This window comes from Sordaria macrospora, chromosome 7, assembly GCF_033870435.1.
Source record: "Sordaria macrospora chromosome 7, complete sequence".
Lineage (NCBI taxonomy): Eukaryota > Fungi > Ascomycota > Sordariomycetes > Sordariales > Sordariaceae > Sordaria > Sordaria macrospora.
The window spans coordinates 3198780-3221307 of NC_089377.1; the positions used below are offsets into that span (position 1 = coordinate 3198780).

The 22528-nt window shown below is 52.3% G+C and overlaps 5 protein-coding genes across 5 annotated transcripts; 1 reads left to right on the forward strand and 4 right to left on the reverse strand.

Annotated features, from left to right (window-relative positions):
• Positions 1–1630: 1630 nt before the first annotated feature.
• SMAC4_06968 (uncharacterized protein) lies at positions 1631–4843 on the reverse strand (the record flags this gene model as incomplete). Its single annotated transcript, XM_003349084.2, has 1 exon — positions 1631–4843. One exon carries the CDS (start codon positions 4841–4843, stop codon positions 1631–1633), a length of 3213 nt encoding a protein of 1070 aa, XP_003349132.2.
• A 13-nt stretch (positions 4844–4856) lies between these two features.
• Positions 4857–7814, forward strand: SMAC4_06967 (uncharacterized protein). Its single transcript, XM_003349083.2, has 4 exons — positions 4857–6652; positions 6804–6988; positions 7065–7483; positions 7541–7814. The coding sequence occupies exons 1-4, from the start codon at positions 6629–6631 to the stop codon at positions 7666–7668; spliced, it is 756 nt and encodes a 251-aa protein (XP_003349131.1). The 5' UTR covers positions 4857–6628; the 3' UTR covers positions 7669–7814.
• A 24-nt stretch (positions 7815–7838) lies between these two features.
• On the reverse strand, positions 7839–10066 carry SMAC4_12097 (uncharacterized protein). Its single transcript, XM_003349082.2, has 3 exons — positions 9328–10066; positions 9059–9209; positions 7839–8888 (listed from the first exon to the last, which is right to left on the reverse strand). Exons 1-3 carry the CDS (start codon positions 9463–9465, stop codon positions 8065–8067), a joined length of 1113 nt encoding a protein of 370 aa, XP_003349130.1. The 5' UTR covers positions 9466–10066; the 3' UTR covers positions 7839–8064.
• A 4952-nt stretch (positions 10067–15018) lies between these two features.
• SMAC4_14133 (uncharacterized protein) lies at positions 15019–15207 on the reverse strand (the record flags this gene model as incomplete). The annotated part of the gene is made up of 1 exon (XM_066091791.1): positions 15019–15207. The coding sequence occupies one exon, from the start codon at positions 15205–15207 to the stop codon at positions 15019–15021; it is 189 nt and encodes a 62-aa protein (XP_065947822.1).
• A 371-nt stretch (positions 15208–15578) lies between these two features.
• SMAC4_06966 (uncharacterized protein) lies at positions 15579–19351 on the reverse strand (the record flags this gene model as incomplete). Its single annotated transcript, XM_066090544.1, has 2 exons — positions 15757–19351; positions 15579–15689 (listed from the first exon to the last, which is right to left on the reverse strand). Exons 1-2 carry the CDS (start codon positions 18760–18762, stop codon positions 15579–15581), a joined length of 3117 nt encoding a protein of 1038 aa, XP_065947823.1. The 5' UTR covers positions 18763–19351.
• Positions 19352–22528: the final 3177 nt, after the last annotated feature.

A 22528-nucleotide genomic window follows, 5' to 3' on the forward strand; every position in this document is an offset into this window, starting at 1 on the left:
CCACATCATGTAAGCGTGAACTTATTTGCCATAAAACCGGCACAAACAAGATCGCTGGAGCGGTGCCTCTATTCCTTTCGTAGGTAGCTCACACTTCACTTCAGCCACAGGTTGTGCTGTAGCTACAATATTACATGAACAACTCGCACTCACTCAATTACCTAGGTAGCATGAGTAAACTGAAGGACCAGAGTGAAAGAATCTGACCTTGACTGCCGTTCATCCATCTCCGAATCAACGACTCAGCACAGGCGCAAGACAGGAGAGGAGCCCAGGGAGGGGAGTGACAAGAATCTTATGCACATAAGCCGACAGACAGACAGGGCACGCTTGCAAGACACTTAACCTAGTCTAAGACTTGGAGCTAGCTAGAGCTACAAGAACAAAACAATCTAAGCACAATTTTCAACCAAGCAAGAAACCTAAGTCATCTTAAACCATAGGACCAAAGGGGCATACGATGGATGGATGCCTGATTAACTCCTCCCCTAGTCCCTAGTAGCATAACCTAAACTTAACCTTAATAACCTAAATACGCCTTCCAAAAAAGACAAAAAGCCACAAAATGAGTCACCCCTCAATTTCCTTCTCTCCTCAAGAAATTAAACCTGAATTTTCCTTTTCGCTGCCTCCTTTTCCTCCATTCCCCCATCCATCTTTCCTCTTCCTTCCATTTCCATTTCCTTTTCCGCTTCACATTTCGCTAGCCCGCCATCCCGCTTCTAATAACTCTCCAATACCCTATCCTCCTACCCTTCAACAGACATCTAAGACGAACTTCCACCCCTACCTCCACTTCCACCTCTCACCTCTCAACAAAACAACCCACTTCACCTCCACTAACACCTCCTCCGGGCATCCTGCACTCATTCCCGCATTCCAGGCCAGGGGTTCTAATCAAACTCATCAACATCCCACCCTTCCGTCACGTCTCGTGACTTGTTATTGTTGTTATTGCTGTTCTTCTTCTTCTGCTTCTCCGCCGCCGTCGACTGCAGACACAATAATCTTCTTCTAGGCGTCGGTCTGGCCGACGACGGAGTTACTGCTTGACCAGCTGCCGCCTGAACGGACCCCACAACGGATGCTGATTGAACAGATGATGTAAAGGATGCAACCGAGTTGGCTGAGGGAGACTGATGTCTGCTTCCACCAACACCACCACCACCAGTAATGCTGCCGGCTGTACTACTTGCTGCAGTACTATCACTTCTTCTTCTTCTTCTTCTGTGTTGTTGTTGTCGATGATCAACTACCGGACTAGTGGCAACCAACAGACTTCGCGGCGAAGGTTTGTTGTTGTCGTCGTTGTGCGAGAATAATGAGGAGGGGGGAGATGAGGACGACGGTCGAGGTCGGTATCAAGCGGCGGGAGCGCCAGCTTTGTTGGAGCCGATGCTGGTATCTTTGTAGCTGATGCTGATGCCATAACTTTCGATCGCGCCTCTGACCCTGGTCTTGATAACGACCCCCTCTCCTCCCTTCGCGGTGTGCTTGGCTGTTGTTTCTTGTCACTTTGCTTTGTCGGTGCTGCAGGCCTCGTACTATTGCTATTGCTATTGCTGTTGCCACTACTATTCCTGACCGCTGCTGCTGAGTCCGGGTGGTTTGTCCGCTGTCCGTCGCCCCTCTAGGCGGGAGGAGGACCGGTTGCTGCCGCTGCCGTGGTAGCCTGGGGAGGAATGGGCGGAGGCGGGATAGGCGTTTGCTTAACGGGACCACCAGCGCCAGCAGCTGCCGGTGGGATGGACGGGGGGGGAATAGGAGTGTTTCGCAATGGCGGGGTGAAGTGCTGTTGGTGATGTTGTGGATGAACTTGATGCTGCGCCGGGGGGTGAGGCTGCGCGTGCTGCGGTTGCTGTTGTTGATGCTGATGTTGAGGCGGTTGAGTATGATGAGAGGCCGGTGGGGTCGGCTGGGCCGCTTGCGGGTGTGGTTGAGCAGCAGCCTGATGCTGGGGTGGATGTTGCACTTGATGTTGTTGTTGGTGCTGGGGAGCGTGTTGGGAAGCATGCTGGGGTTGATGTTGTGGTGGGTGTTGCTGCTGGTGCTGCTGCTGTTGATGATGCTGCTGATGCTGCATATGCTGAGGCCGATGCTGCGGTGGAGGAGGATGAGGTTGATGATGAGCCTGTTGCTGTGGCTGATGCTGAGGCTGCTGATGTTGCGGTGGGTGATGAGCCTGATGTTGCTGTTGATGCTGAGGCTGAGGCTGATGGTGAGTCTGGTGTTGTGGTTGATGTTGGGGCGGGTGCTGCGGCAAATGCTGCTGCTGCTGATGCTGACCCTGGTGTTGCGGATGATGTTGTTGATGGTGAGGCTGATGATGCATCTGCTGTTGATGCTGTTGCTGTTGATGCATCGGATGCTGCTGGGACTGTTGCTGAGCTTGAGCAGCCTTGGCTTGCGCATTGGTACTCTCTCTCTCCAAAACGTTGCTGAGGTAAGGGAGGTCGTCACGAGCCTTGGGATCTCGTTCGTAGATCTTCTTGATCACTTCCCATTCCTTACGTGACATTTTGTGAGCCTGAGGCAACAGGAACGCAACCGTCGGACTAGTGATCAGATGACCCAGAACTTCTCTAGCAATGGCTTCTCCCTGTTTCTGCACCTGGTCGACAGCGGGATGCTGCATGTGGCTCACCGGATGATGAGCCGGCGGCGTTGGCTGCGGTTGCTGCTGTTGCTGTGGTGGCACTTGTGAAGGGGTGCTACTGTGCCTAGGAGTAGGGTAGTTAGGGAACGTGCCCTGAGGAGATGTCGGCGAGAACGCAGGCGTCGAGAGAGAAGGGCGGTGGCCCAGAGGGAGGTTCGCCAGCGCTGGCGATGATGGTGCCGGTGTCTGGGCAAAGCTCGTGTGAACCTTGGTGGACTGGTTCGCCACTACTTGGTTATATTCATTAGTCCCATGTAGCCGCATAATAGTATCGGGATCGTTACGATAGACAAATACGCCGAGCAGCATCGGCTCTGTCCTGGTCTCGGGAATATTGTTCTCCGCCAGGTTCAGCATAAACTCTGGGTATTGACCTGTGCCGGGCAACACGGGAACGAGGTAGGTGTCGCGGACATTCGCTACCCCTCTGTCTCCTATGACACCGTATCGCTTCTTGTGCACAAAATAATCAACCAGGCGTTGAAACTGGGGCTTGGAGGCCGCCGACGTAGGCTGCAGGCTCACCACTACCACATCAGTGGGAAGACTGTACCTCAAGCCACAGAGGTAGACAATAGCTTGCTGTTCGTCAATCCGTCCGCAGACAGTAAGTGTCTTGGGTATCAGCTTGTCCCATTCCAAGCCGATCGACTCCTTGAGCCTGGCACCGCCGATATGCTTGGCAGTGACTTGGAAGTCTGCAATGGTATTCATCACCAGATTTCCCTTCCACACCACATCAGGGTCAAGAATTTCCTCCTTCGGTGAGTAAGGCGGGGATTGTGTGCCGTCATCCAGAAGGCGGTCGACATCTGCGTCAACACCCGGACCTGTTGAAGTAGACATGGCAGATGGGCGTCTGTTGTGTGATTGAGTAGGCGACTTGACACTTGAGAAGACCTTGTTGATATCAAAGTTCCCTGTGCTGGGCGACTTTTGGGTGTCCACGGTCAGATCCCTCGAAGATCGCTTCGAAGCCGTCCCCTGAGCAGCCCTCTCCGGTCCCTCTTCCTTAACGCGTTTCTTCGGGGGCTCAGTTGTCTCCTGGGGCGGCCTACGTACGGGGGCGGAGGAAACATCAGTCGAAAGGTTGAAGCTCTCGTCCCCAATGATTTCCTCGCCCTTGTGCGTTTTCCGTATCCTAGGAACATCTTCGGTGATCATGATGGACTGTTTCTCGGCCCTAGCCTTCATCTCGGCGGTTTCTTTCTGCAGCTCCTTGGTTGCCAGCTCCTCTGTTGTCATGGAAGCCAGCATCGTAGGGGTAAGGGTGCGGTTAAGCAGACCGGTAGTAAGGTCTTGGTTGATCTTGATGTTATAGCTCAATGTCCGCATCTGACCGCTATAGGCAGTTGATTGGTGGGAATCGTGAACAGCACGCTCGATCTGAATAGCCAACTTCTCTGCGGTAGCTGAGACGCCTTCGGAAGGAACCGACACCCCCTTCTTCTCGGCAACTCCAATAGAGTGCGCAAGAGATTTAGAAAGGAGCTTGGCAGCCCCTTGCCGAAGCTCTGGTAACTCACTGATCTTGCCGGCGATGTCATCTGGGGCCTTGTATGATGGGAGAGGTGGAGCTGGGGTCTCTGTGACCTTTCGGACCTTTTGCTTGGGTTCCTTCTCTGGCGCAGGTTCTGTCGTCTTGCGCTTCTGTCCAGCTGCGCTCTTGGCATCCTTCTTAGGTTCTGGCGCGGGAGATGGCTTTGGTTTCTGTGAGGCCTGGGCGCTTTCCTCCTTGTGGTCGCTAACCCTCTTGGATTTCTTCTTGTTGCCTCTTCTCCGTTTCTCGGCCTTTTCCTCCTCGAAGGCTTTCCGCCTGGCCTCCCACGGCCTCTCGCCGTTCTTGATGCCATTGAGCAGTTCCTGGTGGTTCTCGGGCTTGCACAGCTCGCAGAAGTACTCCTTAGGTAAATCTTCGCTATACTGGCTCATGCCCATGCAGATGTTGTGCTGCCAGGCGCCGCACATGTCGCAGGCAATCCAGGGTTCGCCGGAATCCTCATCTTGTTCGGTGGCGCCGCAGACGCATCGGATGATCTCTTCCTCGGGCTCTTCTGGCTCGGGGACTGCTTTCTTGGCCTGCTTCTTCCCGCGCTTCTTGGGAATGTCAATTTGGTCGAGTTGTTCCAGGGCCTTGTGCTGGCCCTTTGTGGCTCTAACCGATCGGCGCGGTTCGGGTTCTAGCATCGCGTATCGTGTGGTTAGCTCTAGCTTCGAGGGGGGCTTGACGTCTCGGTATGGGAAAATGTGGCATGGGGGGTGACGGGAGCTGCCTGGCACTGGCGCTTGCTTGGATAATGCTATTGCGAGACGAAAAACATGACATTGTATGTATGACTGCGTTGCTTACCAGACATAATGGCGATTCTCGACAACAATGGTCAAGTTCGGGTACTTTGGGGTAGGTATGGATGTACTGTAGGTACGGCTTTCAATGGACAGCGAACTCTCCAGCCTTGTTCGGATAGGTACGATTGGAGAGCTTCCACTTTTTGTCTGACGCGCGCGCGGTCGGTCTACTGCAGATGGCTCAAGACATGCGTGGAGAGCGGATCCTCATGCGGGCATTAGACAGACAGAGAAAGATATTTTACGCGTGCGAGAAAAGTAGAGCTAGCAATGTGATGGCGACAAGTTGACTGCCCAAGAGGAGGGCTGTCTCAACAAAGAACGAAGAAATGATCCTGAAGCTATGTGTCGCTGGCAGGCTAGAATCTTGCAGCTAGACCTAGCAAATCCTCAATTATGTTCCCTCCTGGTTTGCGCAAGGCAAAGTGTGTTGATGTCTGCTGTTGTTTTTGTTGTTGTTTTTGTTGTTGGTCGTCTTGTTGCTGCTGCTGCTTTATGCGGCAGTTGGATGGATCCGGGAAGCAACAATCCGAATGACGGATCACACGAGATTGTCGGATTGCTGGTTGAGGGGAAATGTTGGAACGGATGAAAAGCTATAATGGACAAGACTCGACGACACTGCTGTTGGTTGGTGGTGTTGGTCGTAGTCCAGAAGTGTCGGGTAATGTCAATGTCCTTCTTCTTCCTGCAGAGGTCCAAGCTCCACGCGTCCCGTTAGAAGGTCGACAGAGTACCGTAGAATGCGGAGGGATCGTCAGGGAAATCTCGCGTGACGGCCGACGGAACAACTGAATGTCGAGAGAAGAATAACGCGTCGGTCGGTGGTTCAGAGAATCGATTGTATTTGACGCCAGCACAGCACAGGAGAGTTGGGCGACAAGAGAAGAGGACCGAGATCCAATGTGTAGCGGTCGTGGAAATTGCCGACTATGTTCAAAGGAAGAAGTCGCTGAAGAGAGAAAGAAGAAAGAAGCCGTGTCGCGACTGAGTGACGGAATTGTGGAGGTTGGAAGGAGGAGTTTGCTGAGGTGGAGGCGGCGACCGGATCTTGTACCGACATCCCCAGGCAGTTGCTTAGCGATAATTGTTAGGCAGCCAGTCAAGTTGCCCAGCTTGGGCTTAACAGCGGGAAGCGGGAAAGCGGGGTGGTTTCGGGCGCTGAGGCTCTGAGCAGCCGAGCATCTGAAGGTTCACGGGCAACGGCAAGGGGAGCTCTTTCACTATAACCCGCCCGAATGGGACTAGCGTGGTTATTGGATAAGACGTCAGAGTGCTATCCAGAGAGTCCGGCAGGCAGTTTGGCAGCTGGCGGGCGGGCAATCTGGACCTTCTTTTCCAGTCAAGGAGGTACCTGACGCGTTGGATGCTTGCTTGCCTGGAGCTCCAGGGCGGCCTGACAGCACTCACTGAAGGGAAGTCCACTGCGCTGCTGCACCTCAGCATCAGCCTTCCCGCCTTCCACGTCCATCCAGCTTCCGGTTTGTTGACAAATACAAACCAAACCAAAACAACATCACCACGCAACAGACAAGCACACTTGGCGCTTGCAGACGACAGACCAAGAACCAGTCAAACCCGCCGTACCATTTCCCACAGTTAATCGCCATATCGAATTGAACCATGTCGAGAAGATACGATTCCCGAGTAAGTGGGCAGTGACCCCGTCAGCCCGCCGCCGCCTGGTTTACCTATCGCCAAATGGAGGAGGAGGGGGGTAGCAGTCAGTGGTGGTGGTGATGGCAGCTTGTTTGAAGCTTGAGGTTCACACAAAAACTAACACACCATCTTCCCACAGACAACCATCTTCTCCCCCGAAGGTCGTCTGTACCAGGTCGAATATGCTCTGGAAGCTATTTCGCATGCCGGTACCGCCATCGGTATCCTCGCCAAGGATGGCATCGTCCTAGCTGCTGAGCGCAAGGTCACCTCCAAGCTCCTCGAGCAAGACACATCGGCCGAGAAGCTCTACATTCTCAACGAGTAAGGCGGCGCATTCCTTACCTTCTGTTAATCAGGTGTCTCGATCAACTAACCTGAATGTCTTCCTTCCCTCCAGCAACATGATCTGCGCCGTCGCCGGCATGACAGCCGATGCCAACATTCTCATCAACTACGCCCGACAAGCCGCTCAAAAATACCTTTTGACCTACAACGAGGACATCCCCTGCGAGCAGCTAGTGCGCCGTCTCTGCGATCTCAAGCAAGGCTACACACAACACGGCGGTCTCCGTCCCTTTGGCGTTTCCTTCATCTACGCCGGCTGGGACCCCCAGCGTCAGTTCCAGCTCTACCTCAGCAACCCCTCGGGTAACTACGGCGGCTGGAAGGCAACCAGTGCGGGTGCCAACAACGCGAGCGCCCAGAGCTTGCTGAAGCAGGATTACAAGGAGGACTGCAACCTCAAGGAGGCGTGCGCCATGGCCGTCAAGGTGCTGAGCAAGACCATGGACTCGACAAAACTGAGCCCCGAGAAGAGTGAGTGCCAGCAATACAATGACTGGGGATAGAATCTTGCTAATGTTTTTGTTACAGTCGAGTTCGCGACGGTTGGCCAGACCAAGGACGGCAAGATCTACCACAGGCTATGGAGCGCGGACGAGATCACGGCGTTATTGAAGGAACACGACCTGGCGAAGGATGACAACACGGAGGACAAGTAGGAGTGATGAATCTCACGCATAGTTCTACCCAAGGAACATAGTGGAAAGCCGGCCTGCGTTTAGTCTAGACAGCGCTTTCTGTACTAATAGAAGGAATGACCATGATACGCCAAATGATGAATGGACATGAACACGGGTCGCAAATCCCCACCATATGCTCCTTCGAAGCTCGCCGTGCTTTGCAAGCTAGCCAACAAGATCCAATAATACATCGATGAATGTTACCATACATCTAACCAACATCCAAGAATACAATGAGGAAGTTTTACCATACCTAAAGAGGTAAAACCCCATATGTTACACGCACAAGATACATCAAAGTATCAAATCAAGGCAGAATCTATAAAAAACCATCCTAATTAGCATTCATCCACTAACTGTCATATCATATCATCCTCATCTCGGGCTCTCCAAAGGCCCCAACTCCACATCAGGAGGCGAAACAAAGCTGGAAGTCCCTACATTTCTCTGAAACCCTCCACCTCCCACCGCCTCCTCCTCATCCCTCACCCTCGAGTACCTTCGAGCACCATTCCCACCCAACAAATCCCCCTGATCCCCTCGCTCCCCATTCATCCCCGAATAAGGCTCCCCACACCTCCCATTGCTCAACCGCGGCCAATACCGCCTATAGCTCCAATAAGTAATCACCCACCCCATCAAGCTCCCGACACACACATCCTCCACGTCATGCCGGTAATCCATGCAGCGGCTGATGGCTATCATCAACGCCCCCAGTAATGGGGATAAGCAAAGCAATGCCTTGAGCAAATCCCTTTTGACCAAAACTTTTTCCATCCCATCCATTATCCCCGAAGATCCCCCTCCCGGAGATGAAGAAGAAGAGGTAGAAAACGCCCTGAACTGCCCACACCAAAAAAGCGCCAAGTACCCCAGCCCTGCAAACGCAAAACTGCTATGGCCAGAGGGAAAACTACGCCACCCGTCGTGCAGCGTGTGATGGTCCGTTTGCGTGCAGATCTCGACGCCGACGAGCTTGTTGGGGGGCGTGTCGGGGAGTGGTTGGCAGCGCGCGATGAGGTCGGGGCGCGGACGGCCGACCATGTTTTTTATTAGGTCCGTCAAAAAAGTGGTGAGGATTATGGAAGTTAGGAAGCCGAGGAGGGAGAGGTGGTGGATGTGACGCGGGGAGTGTAATAGGTAATTGGTGAGGAGGAGGAGAAAGAGGGGGAGGAAGAGGGCGTAGGCGAAGAGGTGAGCTGTTAGGGAGAAGGAGGGTTAGTTAGGTACTAGAGAGTGGAAGTGAGGGAGGAGAGAGGGAATAGAGAGAGGAGGGAGGGAATAGAGAGAGGAGGGAGGAAAGAGGTGAGTGGGAAGGGACGAGATAGGGCAAAGGGCAGAAGGGCAGATGGGCGAAGGGTAAACATACAAACAGGCACCCTCTCAACCTCAGCATGAGGAAACGAGATCCTTATATCATTAATAGTAAACAATCGATGAAAAGGCTCGACGAACGCCGCAATGAAGATGTATCCCACAAGAAGAAGGGAGAAGGCGACCCAGTCTGAGGTGTAAGATCTCTATACAGCAAATCACCAACGTGTTAGTTAGCAACTAGTCACTTTGTCCTAAGAACTAGTAATAATCGTCGGGTCTTGCATGAAGCTATCGTGAGCTCCACGGGGAAATCAAACGTACCATCCACCACCGCGAAACAGACCCAATCAAGCCGCCGCCATGCTTAGACTCGATAGACCCGAGAGTCCCAAGGGAACCGGCCCTCGTCCTGTTTCTGGAATCTCGAGTATGACCAGAGGGCGCCATGGACATGGGCATGTTGTTGAGGGTGACTACTAGTTCTAGTCACCGCCTGCGAATGGACTTGAAGAGAGTGTGTAGCATCGGTCGGTTATTTCTCCCGTCTTCTGGTCCAGGTTGCTGAGAGGGGTGGAGGGTTCGGTTGATCGAGTAGTTTGGCGAACGGTAGGGTAGGTATCCGGGTATTGAGTAAGCAAGCAAGTAGGCCAGCCTCGTGTGGATGTGATGTGGCGTGGTGTATTGTCTTTTGACGTCGGGTAGGTATCGTGTATCATGTACCTCTACGGCGGAGGACGGGAGGTCTGCGGCGCGCCGATAAGGTAATCCAGGTCAAATGCCGGTCGGTGGAAGGGCGACGTTGCCGGAATTGGAATTGGATGCCCGTGGGTGGTGGTGATCAGGATGGAAATTGGAACTGGAAACCGGGAAAGTTGGCTGGACTGGACCTGACGGGACAGGCAGCTAGCCATGGGCACCGGGCCGCCGCTGTCAATGCTTGTCCGGTTGTCCCACAGCGGCTGTCGCGTTGCTGTCAGCCCTGCTGCCCCCCTGCAAGGGACGCCCACGCACGTCAAATGTTACTTGCTGTGGGGAACTTCCCCAGTGCATTGGTTGTGGGGCTTTTATGGGACAGGGGTGTTGCCCCTGACGATGGGACCTCATGACAACACTCCTGAGACAAACTTCAAGGGAAGTTTCGCTTGAAAATCGAGAGAGACACTCGAAGATATTATCGGCAATATATTTTTTGTGGTTCTGCGAATCCCTCCAATTTGCTAAGGGACTGTCAATATCTTTCAATATATACCTTACGTCACAAGGGAGCTCTACATGCCCAAAGACGTTCTGGAAAAAGGGTCTTCTTCAGCGTCCGTTTCTTCAAGCTGCCTGAAGAATCATAAACGATTGAAGACTTGGGCACTTGTTGCTATGCAGGCGAAGTGGTGGTAGAAATAAGCCGAAAATGTCACTGATGGTCAGTACGTTACAACCTTGGTTACATTCCACTTGAGCATCCCATATTTCCTTGTTGTATCTTGGAACCCCGATATCTAGGTAGTTCATGGATGGACAAATCCCCGAGAGACGCTGGCCGATGTGTTTTCATGCTGTTGGTATGGTCCTTATCACATTTGTGTACCAGTCTTCTTCGACCAAAGCAAGACTTATTTACTGGACTGTTAAAGTTTTACCACCATTTCACCTTCTTCGCATCGGTTTCCTGAAAAAGTCGGAGACTTTGGTACCAATAACTTGAAAACCCCCTTCTTGTCATGCAGGGCACAAGTAAAGTGAATTGACCTTGCGCAATAGTGACCCTTGATATTAGTGAAAATACCCAATATTTCTACCTTGATAAAGCTCCCTTACCTCAATCTATCTACTTGCCCTTCTCCCTCCCCATCCCACGTCCAAAACATCCCAAAAGGTAGTGGTGAAGACATCCCAAGTCGTCCGTCAACAACAACTCCTATAAATCTGATCCCATCCACTCACCTTCAATCATGCTTTCAGTTCACCAACCAGACAAAACGCCAATCGACCAACTCATCACCCGGCGTCTTGAGTTTCTTCTTCCGTTCTCCTAATCGATAATGTCCTGTTCACGTTCACTCCTCTCACTTGCCCTCCTGGCGTGGGCTACCCTACCCGTCCAAGTCCAAGCTATTCCTCACCATCCTTCTCCTCAAAACGGCAATGCCAACTTTTACCCACCGGGGCCACCACCATTGCCGCTATCGCCATCGTCATCGCCATGTGGAGACGCTACCTCTACAGTCACGGTTACTGCTTCTTCTGCTGAGACTGTCACCGTGACGTCTTCGATTTTGCCATTGCTCTCCGAGCTGTATTCGAGCACGGCAGTGGGGTGGTAACAGTTACTGTCACTGAGGGTGCTGGACTTCGTGAATCACTACCTTCTGTGTTATGGTCTCAGCCGGCTGAGATCCAGACGATCCGGACTGTTACAGTCACTCGATCGCGTCTGGACCCTCGTCCTCAGCAGCAACCGCAACCGTAACTCGGCTGGGGACCCAGCCCCGGACCCGAGGCAGGTTAGGGTCATGAAGCCCCTCCTCATCATGGCGGAGACCCAGCTTGGGGTCCAGAAAGAGGACTGTTGGCTCAGATTGTGACCGTCACTGAGTCCGCCGGTCCAGCTTCAGCTCCCGTTTCGACGACAGTTTCGGTCCCGGTTTCGGTTTCAGTGGTTACTATCACTCAGTCAGTGTCAGCACCTATTCCTAAACATCCTCATGGCAACGGCTGGTCCCGGCCCCGTCCGAACGATGGGTGGAGGCTTTCAGATTGGGTATCTTATCCCAAACCCAGCGTCAGTCGTGGCGCTGATGCCGATGGGGAGAGGTTGGTGACGGTTACTGTTACCGTGTCTGCCCCTGGTGATGACATGGATGACCGCTGGAGACCGGCATCGTCTTCTTCGTCGGCATGGTCTTCTTCATCCTCCTCCACCTTGTTAGCGTTAACTTCAACATCGACGCCGACATTGACATCAACATCGTGGGAAAGACCAGCAACAACATCTACCAGATCTTCAAGTCCCTTGGCTGATCACAACGGTCCGCCTACTTGGCCTAAGCCCCAATGGCCGCATTTTGATCCTCGCCCTCAGCCTCCGAGTCATCCTGATCCAAGGCCGAACTGGCAACCCGACACAACTGTATCTGTTCCGGTAGAGGTACAGAGTGTGTCGGTTCCTTGCTCGACTTCGACTTCAACTTCGACTTCGAGTCCATCGTCCACTTGGACGACGACTACTTCGTCACACGTTCATGGTCAAAGTGAGGCGACTCCTTGCACCACCACCACCACCACCACCACTTCCACAACCGCGTCGCCGGCTTCAACCCCATGTGCGTCTACCACCAGCACCTTGATAAGCAGTACCTCCATAACCATCATCCCTCAAACAACCTGGCAAAGACCAAAGTGGTCAACCATCACCACACGCTGCTCGTCGAACTCCTCGACGTCAACTTCCACCTCAACATCAACATCTCCGTCAACATCGCCATGCTCTTCCTCTCATCGTCCCAATCCTACGGGCTTCCTCACGAACTGGATTCCCGACACCTTCACTTCCACTGTAGATGGCGATCCTTCGACAGTAACGGTATCGCTTGCCCACTCCCCTTCCTCTGCCTCGGTTGATCACAGCTGGGGATCGGGTCCGGGTTCGGGGCCGGGATGGGGTTGGGGTAACGATTGGTCTTGGGGCCATGGCTCCGACACCGAGTCTGATTCTGATGAGTCGACGAAGCCGGCAAAGTCGGATTCAAAAGATGAAGATAAAGACAACGCCAATCAACCATGGCCTCAGAACCCAATGCCTGGAAGGACAACAATGAGTGGGGGACAAAAAGTAATGATGATGGTCAGGCAAAGGGTGATGATGAGAGGAAAGGGAAGCAACCGAACGAGAAGGGAGGGGGAGGCCTCCTAGATATAGGCCTGGACCTGGACCTTGATCTTGGGCTTACCCTTGGTTAACCTTACCTTACCCTTGGTTAATCATCCGAGGCGGCCTCCGGCCCGCGCATGAAGAGAGCATATCGGAAACGTGGAACGAGATCTACGTGCATATACATATGTACATCTACCTGAGCCTGCACGGGGACATAGCCTGCACAGGCTAGACGGGTTGAACGGGTTTGACGCAACTTTGACGCCTTGGACGCAAGTTATTGTCAACCGGAGTCTGAGTGCACAATTGCCAATACTCCAGAGTGTGGGCACGGAGAAAAAAGATGCGATACAATGCGAACGCAAACGCAATTGTCACGGGCCAATGAGACGGGAAGTGCTCGTGGTGCGTGCCGACAAGTGCGTCACGGTTGAGTGGTTGCCCTTCACTGGTTGGCCCTATACCTTTGGAGTGAGGGTCTGCATTGCATTGCATACTTACCAAAGCTCTTTTTAACTCTTTTTTTTTTTTTTTTTTTTTTTTTTTTTTTTTTTTTTTTTTTCACAACCCCGCGGCTCTGCAAGGTTATCGATCTTTGCCAATGTTGCATAGGGCGTGCTGGCATTTTCGCTGCCTACCTAATCTCGCTGCTGGCCGATCTGCTGGCGCTTCAGGTTATACTTACCTTATCCTCCTGCTCCTGCTCATGCTCATGCTCTGCGGCTGGCGCGGCTTCCATCCCGTCAGTCTGCGGAGCAGAGATCGCTACCTCCTTCTATCAAGCTTCTTGCAGCTCATCCTCACCCGGACTTCTACGAGGGACTACATTAGGCGCAGATTCACCCCTCTCTGCCGGTGCCTTAGTCAAAATTTGCACTGCACCTCATCTGAGACGCGGTGCAGATAAGGAAGGACCCAACGTCAGTCGTACTTTCCTGCTTAGCTGCCTTGAGGACACTCGTGCTTTCTGGGTTTTGCGTCGGGGTTTCTCGTCGGGTTTTCAATTGTTCATGGACAGAAATGGTTTCTTACTTACATGGCTGCTTTAGTATGAAGGATTTTCTAGGGGAATGATGTTACAATCATGGGAATAATGAGGGTACAACCAACACCTTGATGTCGATAGACTCGACTTCATCACCAGGAGACTTAGTTATAGAACTTAATGGTAGTAATATAGTAGAAACTATTTTGCAGCAGGTTTAACTCAAGTCCCGTGTGTATGTCTTTCTCGTGCTGGATCTTAGGATATTTTCTTCCCTTCATGCTGTTGTTGTCTTGACTGTTCCTGCCCTGGTCTCTTCCTTCCTTCCATTCCTTTTCGGTTTTTATGCACCTCGCTTCGGTGTTTGGTAGGGCAGTGCAGTGCAGTGCAGTGCAGACACCAGACACGATCATCACAAAATCACAACGTCACGAAAATCACGAGCATACTGTAGAAACTCGTTTAACCGGCAAAAAAGCTCCTGCAGGGTCAACGGTGTGGCAGTTGCATTTCCTGGCCGTCAACATGAAAGCACGTACCGGTAGTTAACTGAGTTTCTACGGTAGACAACCACGGCATTTTCATCTGAGAGAAGTTAAACCCATAAAAGTTACTATGTAAAACCTGTTGCCTGTTTCAAACTAAGTGGTTTAGGTAGATAACGATAGCCGGAACTCAATTAAAGATGCAGAAAGAAAGGAACATCAAGACCAAATGTGTACGTTCTGCTACTACCTGTTATCACTCCTGCCACCAACACCAACGCCATCATTAATGTATACAGATCATCAGATCTGTAGCTGCCACCATGATCCGTTCGTTGAACTTTTGACCATCACATTTCCTCCTTTCCTGCTCCCACTCCCGTGCCTGAAAGTTCGCTTGGTGATGATAAACCACTATTCCATTCCGATACCCGTTGAGGATGGAGGGACTACTATTAACAACGAATGTAACATGCGAATAAAATATGTTACGGATGGGCAACTTTACCCTACCCTACCCTGCCCTCCCCGGATTCGTTGGATACTTTTCTCCCTGCTTTATTCGTTCGAAGTAAAAGGGCAAGACTGAAAAGAGAAGTAGTTGGCGCGTACGTAGAAAATCCGATCAAATGCCATCAAACGAAACTAATATGCGAAACATCAGAACTGACATGCTAACGCCGAAGAACAAGGAAAAAGAAAGAAAACAAAGTACAAAAAGAAATATGAACAGAAGAAACGTTCCGTGGAAAAACCTTTGTGAGAATGGCCGGGCTCCCAACACCTCGAAATGCTGATGATTGATGTGCGATATTTCGCGCAATGCGTGTGTTCCCTGACTCCGTTCGCTTTGTTTCTCCCATTTGCCCTTGTGTAGTTTCCATTTCATATCCCATATAGACACCTAACAAGTCATCGTAAATGATCATGACCTAAAAGAAAAAGAGAAATGCTCATAGCGTCCAAAGTATCAGCTTTAGCGTCTGCAAACGAGCAGTGTGTGTCCAGCGGCCCAAGAAATTGAGCGCGTCGACCTTCCACTGTGTTGTTCCTCCCTTCCACTGATTGTAGAAGGGTGAATTATTGATTTGGTAGGTTCCACGCTGTTGACAGGCTGCTTGTTCGAAAGCCAAGATTGGGTATCCATGCTTTAGTAACCGCTGTCGTTGTCGTTGTCGTTTGTCGCTTTCTTCGTCGCTCCGAGCTTCGACTTTTGTTTTCGTTCCGAAAATGGTCATTCTCCTTCTGTAAGCAGGAGTTGTTGAACTTCGGCCTCATTGAGGAGTTTTCTTTTGCCGAGTTCCTCGGGCGGAGCTCCGTCTCGGACAGCTCCAAAATCAAGAATCTAGAAGCATTCGAGTTAGTTCATATCCGCGTCCGGCATATGCCGTGATAGCGAGATTGGTACATACCTCAACATAAGTCAAATTGCCACGCTGCACTGCCGCAACGCACCGCCTTTCGTCAAACTTGACTTGCCAGACCCCGCTCAGGTCTGTCAAGAGATCCTGCATGCATTCGCCGGTTTGAACATCCCACATCTTCACTGTTTTCTCGCTTCCGGAGATGACTTTGCGGCCATCATGTTGGAAGCACGTGATCGCTCCAGTGTGAGCCATGAGGGTGTGCTTACACTTCCCGTTCTCTGGGTCCCAGATGCGCAGCGTGCTATCTGCCGCGGCCGAGACCAGCTTTTCGTCACGCAGGTCGAGAAGTCCGACCAGCAAGCTGTGCCCCTCCAAGGTGTACAAGCATGCACCCGTGTCCAGATCCCAAATCTTGACGTAACTGTCCATAGATCCCGAAATGCATCGGTTCCGCTTGTGATCCAAGACCACCGAGTAAACCTTTTGATTGTGGCCGGACAGAACATGGAGCTGCTGGCCTGTGCTGATGCGCCAAACCCTAACGGTGCTGTCGTAGCTGCCCGAAACGAGAATATCGCCGTGAGCCGAAATGGACCTGACAGAGTGCGCGTGGCCCTGAAGAATACGGACAAAATACGGGCAGTTCTCTTCATTAGCCGCAGGTCCGTTCATAATGTACCGGCGAGAGCCCGGCTCTGGAAGGCGCCAGACGCGCAACTGACTATCCCTAGAACCAGTAATAATCAAGGGCTTCTCGGGCATCATGACCGGCTCGCCATTCTTCACTTCCCCGGTCTCCGTCGGCATGAGGATTTGCAGGCAACGGACAGTAGACGTATGTCCATAGAATGTTTGGGTGCAAATGCCCTTTTGGATATCCCAAACACGGACAGACCGATCGGTACTACCCGAAACCAGCGTGTTTCCGACGTATTGGAGAGCCCACACTCCACCTTCGTGGCCCTCGAGTTTCGTACGCAGCTTGCCGGTTTTTGTATCGTAGACATGGATCAGCGTGTCGTCACTACCGGTGATGATTTTGTCCTCGTCGAACTGCAGGCATGTTATGACATGTCGAGGGTGCGCCGCAAAGGCGACGTGACTGGGCCTAACCTTTCCGCTAGTCCAGTTCTGGCGAATCATGTAGTGTCTCCTGTACAGAGACTTGTAGAGATGAAGCCGACGTAGACTTGGAAGCCCAATCTGGGGGTCAGGAACGGCCAAAGCAGCGGCATTAGCGGCTGACATAGGACCCTCGGATCTGTGGGTTTGATGAAAACTTTCTCTGAGGTCCTGAAAGCTGACGCGGCGCTTGGATCTTTCAGTGTTCGAGTGGCCTGCGTTACGCTTGCGCTTCGAAGACCTTATCTTGGGAGTAGGGCTGGAGTCGGCCTTGTCTGACTTCTCAGACTTGGCGGCAGACTTGAACAGCTCCGACTCGCTTGATGTCAGTCTGGAATGCTGGCTCAGGTCGACCTCGCCTTCCAACGCGCCAACAGGATCCTGCCAGCCCCACCCTTGGGCGATGGCCTTTTGAAGTTCGCCAGGAGCAAGCTGAAACCCATCCCGATCAAACAACTCCTTCCAACCCGTTTCGTTGCTATCGATGATATTGCGCCACTGTTTTGATACTTGTGCTGCCCGGCAAAGATCGCGGTGATCCAGGTAGGAGAGAATATGGAGACTGAGTTCGGTAGGAAGACGGCGGAAGAAATCGCACTTCAAGGCTGGGTTGACAACATCAGCAACCGCCTGAAGAGTCTTCCTGGGGCACCGACGCAAAAGCTGATATATCATCCATGACTTCAACTGGGTGGGCATCGCATCGAAGCTGTCGATTATCATGCCGGGGTTCATCAGCGCCTGCTGAAAGGCTCCCTCGAACTGAGACGGGGAGATGGTAGGATCATACTGGGCTGGTGACAGAACAAGCGAGTCGTCGACCATCTCAGCGTCTGCATCACCGGTTCTTTCAGTCTCGTCTAGCCACTGACCCGGGCCGCCACGGCCAAAAGCATGAGCAGAGGCCGTTCCCTCGTCATCAGCACCCTCATCGTCCGAAGGAACAAGCTGTAGCTGAGCCGCAGCAAGCGTAGGCGATAGGCGCGGACTAGGCAAACTGGCGTCTTGTGCAGCTACTGCACTAATGGCGTGGCTCGCGTGCAGCCCCCTGACCGTTTGTTGAAGAGGCTCATCATAATCGGCAACGGGCTGATGTTCGGCGTCCGTCACGGGGGGCGTGGCAACCGCGCTGAAAACGGTCTGGGTCTCGCTTCCAGCCTGGCTCTCTGCATCATCATAAGCGGTTGACTGGCTTGTCTCGGCTTCCGTGGGGTTTGGAAGATGAAGCGGCGGGGCATCATCATCAAAGTCACCGCTAACCCTTTCCGCCTCGTCAGGTGTGGCCAAATAATCAATATCCGTCCGGGGGTGGCGTTGAAGGTGTGGGCCTTTTGCTAATGCGCGACGAAGCTCCATGAGCCTAGGCAAAGGGCTGTTGATGTGAGACTCAAAACGACTGCAAGGTCGTCGAGATCCTTTGGGCCGCGGGCGTCGTTTGATAAAAGAAGGGGTAAAAGACCCCCCACTTTCGACTGTTGCCTCCTCTGTGTAGTCGTTATCTTCCAGTCGATGTTGAGAGGAGCCCCCATCGGCTCCCGTGCCACCAGCCAAAGACCATTTCGGACTATTGTATTCAGATCCATCGGGAATCGTATATGTGGACTTGAAGGTTTTCAGAAACGCGGGCGTCGGTTGCTGAGCCAGCGGGTATTCTTTGGGGTCGAGCATTTGTGGTTCTCGTATCTGGATGGGAGAAAATGTCCGCTGCGTAGTCGTCGTAGTCGTGATCGTCTTCGTCTCTATGTATTGCTTGGAATGCATGAAGGCACGCGTGTTCGGGGAAGGACCATCTTCTTCCGCCCATGTCGCCGAGACCCGCTGCTTCGATCGTGGCGGGCGATCCGCGATAATCTTTCGGATAGGTGTAGGAGAACTCATGTCTGCAGGTTGAAGTGCCGTCGGTCGCGGGTCATCCAATCCCACAGGCATCGTTGGTTGATATAAGGCCAACGTTGGTGGTCAAAAGGAGTCAATCGGACAACGAACGGAAATGTTGATTATCGACCGGAAAAAAAAAAGCGAAGTCCGGGGTGCGCTAAATAGGCTGAGGTTGAGGACCCTGAAGGGCACAACGAGGATTCCTGTTGAAACAAGGTGAATGCCTGATTCGGACTGTATCGGTGATGCTGGTCATGGGCTTCCAACGCGTTCCAAGTCGCGGGCTGCGTGGGTGGTCGCCACACGCGTCTTTGTCCGTGATGATATCCACCTCACGCGATGGCAAGCAGGCAGGTTTTATAGTGTTGAATGGCACGAGGGCATGGCGTGGCGTGGCGTGCCGTAACCAACGTGTAGGTTGGTTGGGTTGACGTTGAGGTTTGCTGACGTTGACGGGGAAAAAGGGTCTGTTCGCGCGGGTCCAGGTTTAAGTGGTTGTGCAGCGCAGCCCTGTGGAGGTGAAAGAGGACGAAGGGCAAGGGGAGAAATGGCGTGGGCCGGACTTGGAATTTGAAATGCGTTCGAGTCCCTGGCAAAGGGAAGGAAGGGGTCGGTCGGCGGAATGACCAAGCGAGTTTTTGATGGACCTGTGTGGGACGAAACTGAAAGGCAAGCGGCGGACGGGATGGATGACTGGGGAACGGGGCGGACGGGGCGGTTGAGCGGCGGCAGGGGGGGCGAAAGGCGAACAACGAGTGAACAACCTCTAGGTAAATATTTGGGCGTGGGATGGACCGGGCACTGACACGACAGAACACCTCAGCTAAAAAATTGTTGTGCTTTTGGTTGGACGGCCGACCTGCCCCTGGGTTGAAATAGACCGTAGACTCTGGGACTGAACTCAGGACTGCCTGTCGGTGGGCTGTCGGACAAGAAGCTTGCCTGCCCCTGGCGGGATCCTTGGTTTGCGGTAGTTCGGTGGCGTTGAATGTCTGGGCGGGAGGGTCGGTGGTCGTCGACGTGCGCTTCATTTTAAAAGCTGGGAGGGAAGTGACAAGGCTGGCGAGCATGGGTCCTGCTCTCGATCGTGAGGGCCAGGGGGCAGGAACCGCCGATTTACAGCGTTGGCCAGGTGGGGTTGGATGGGACGGTGTTCCAAGCGGACCTCGACAGGGGTCGCAGTGTGATACCTACTGATGAAAAAGAGAAGAAGGTTAAAACCAAAAGAATTTGACTCTGAACCGGATCAGATCTTTATATGCTACTAAAGCCTCAAGAACATATGTTTCCTAGCAGTGATATATAGGTAATGCACCTGGTTAAGTTGAACATATGCACATACGCAAACGCAGGTAGCGATGCATCTTCTGCAACTGCTTGGTGTTGCAATTTGACCAGTGAGTGGGAGACAGACCAAGACATGGAGAGAAACACACACGATAGATTGCCCTGTTCTTCCATGACAGAAAGGACAGGAGTCGGTGACAAACTGTCCGGCTTCCACCTGTCCCTTTTATTTTGTACATAGCACCTTTCCGTAATCCATCCTGCATATCCGCCCGCGCCGCAGATGACTGTAGTATGTACACCGTACCTGCCTCTACTCCTCTAGGGGCTGTGTACCTTTTCATATATGCAAATTTATTGCAATTGTCGTTTCATTGACTTTCTGCTTTTCCAGCTTCGTTCAGTGTTGGGGCGGTTCTTGCTGATGTGATGCAGTGCAAGAACCTGGCCCCTGTCAGATCGAGCATGCCATCTGGCAGCAGCTGGATGCCGCTCACTGTGCCCAGTGGTATGGATTGTCTTGTCTGAGTGGCTGCATCGTCCGACAGGCAACAATACATCGCTACAAGGACCCATTGCTCTCAGAGACACGAGGTTGGCAGAGTGAATCCCAAAAAAGTGTCCCGCATCCATGCACTCCCGTCGTCTCCAGCAAGAATACACTTTTTATGAACGAGCAACTGTCATTGCTGCCATCACGATCCAACCATCGTCAGTGATGAACCACCACAACCTAGCCGCTGGCTGGCATGAGCGAGCCAGCGTCTTTCAAAGGTTCTGCTGTTTTCTAGGCCAACGACACATCACGATACGTCACTGAGCCCCAAGCCCTGAGGTATATCCATGTCATCCTTGCAATGACTGACCTGTTCGATGGGGTTCCTAGAATACAGATCATCACCTTCGTCGACCTCGTCCTGGATGACAGCGTGCACATGGAACTTGGCATGCCTCTGTCAGTCTGCCAGCAACAAACTTGGACCTGAACTCGGCCCGGTGACACTTTCAAAGTCCAGCTATTCGACTCCAGTCCTTCAGGAGCAGCCAAATGCCACAACTGTCAGCCACAGATTGCCATCACCACTCAACAACTCTCATCCTTGAATCCTGGACTCTGGAGAAGGAGAGATTCGTCGTCGACGCTTTTAGTGTGGGTCACTCGGGTCCCCTTTTGCCGACCTGCCCCTTCGCGGTGTCGTCGATTTATCCCACTTGCAGTCTTGGCGCCCTCTTCTACAAGTTCCTCGTCTCGCTGAGTCCCAGGTAGATGCTCCTGATTCTCTCGATCCAGGAGTAACTCGAGCAATATAAAAAAAAATTTAAAAATTAAAAATTAAAAACCCTTAAATCCACAAAACACCGCAAACTCGAAATTAGAGTTCTTACTATATTCTTCCCTAGACCCAATACCACTCCTACGGCTGCAGTGTAGCGATTCAAAGTTCAAGTTGGAAAATGAAGCTGTCTAGCTCAAGCCTCAAGCTCTGCACGAACCACTCTTGCGCAGACTTGCAAGTGGTATAAGCGACTTCGCCTCCAGGGCTTCTTCCTTGCTTTTGCCAGCCGGAGCACATCCTGGCAGCCCGGCTTCTGTCTGTTGGTCCAAGCGCCTGCCCCCAACTCACGATTCACGAGTTCATGATTCGTGTTTGCTTTATGCATGCCCGATCACCATTGCATCTTATATATGTGTGACGCAGTCAGTATTTCGAAGACTTCGGGGGCGAGTCCGAGGCTGATGGAGGTCATTGAGGCCAGCTAGCTGTGCTTTTGGAAGTGCAAATCGAACAACATGCTCGTAAGTTTGGCACAGGAAGGGTGATGTATCAATACAGGAGAGCCACAGCGCTGCGAGCCCTTATCATGGGAAATACAAGCTTTCATTCGCGCAGAAACTCATGTTCGAAGGCGAGAGAACCTGTGGCATCGGACAATCCGGATTGCATTGCTCTTCAAACACCCGGGTGGGCGATGAGTAGGGGAACACAAAACTGGCATCTTCTGACGGGAGCTTTGGACTCCTTCCCTGGATTCTTCCCAGAACACACGTCTCGACCACAACTTGGAATTATGGCTTTTCTCATCGAATAATTGTTGCACTACTTATCGTTTCTGGGACGGCCTGAAAATGATGCTATTCAGATTACGGAGGTCTCTGTCAACCGATAGATCAAAGACCCTAACGGAGGATCACCCCGTCCAAGACTTCCAGCCAACATGTCAATCTCGGTATATGATGTGATCCGATCCCCTTACCCAACTCAACCATCCTATGAACCATTGTAACGCTGCAGCCACATCCTCTCGCTGGCCATGTTCCGGGATGTCCAGGCTTCGTGGGTGTTCCTACAACCAGAAATTGCGAGTGTCTAAAGATATCCTCGCAATCACATCTCCCCGTCTCAGTTTGGCACTCTTCCTTCTTCAAGCGAACTTGCTAAGCATCGAATATGACGAGCTGCTAAGATGACGAAGTACGGGAGTCTGGAGGTGTTACCGAATAGACATGGCGTTGAACATTAGCATACAA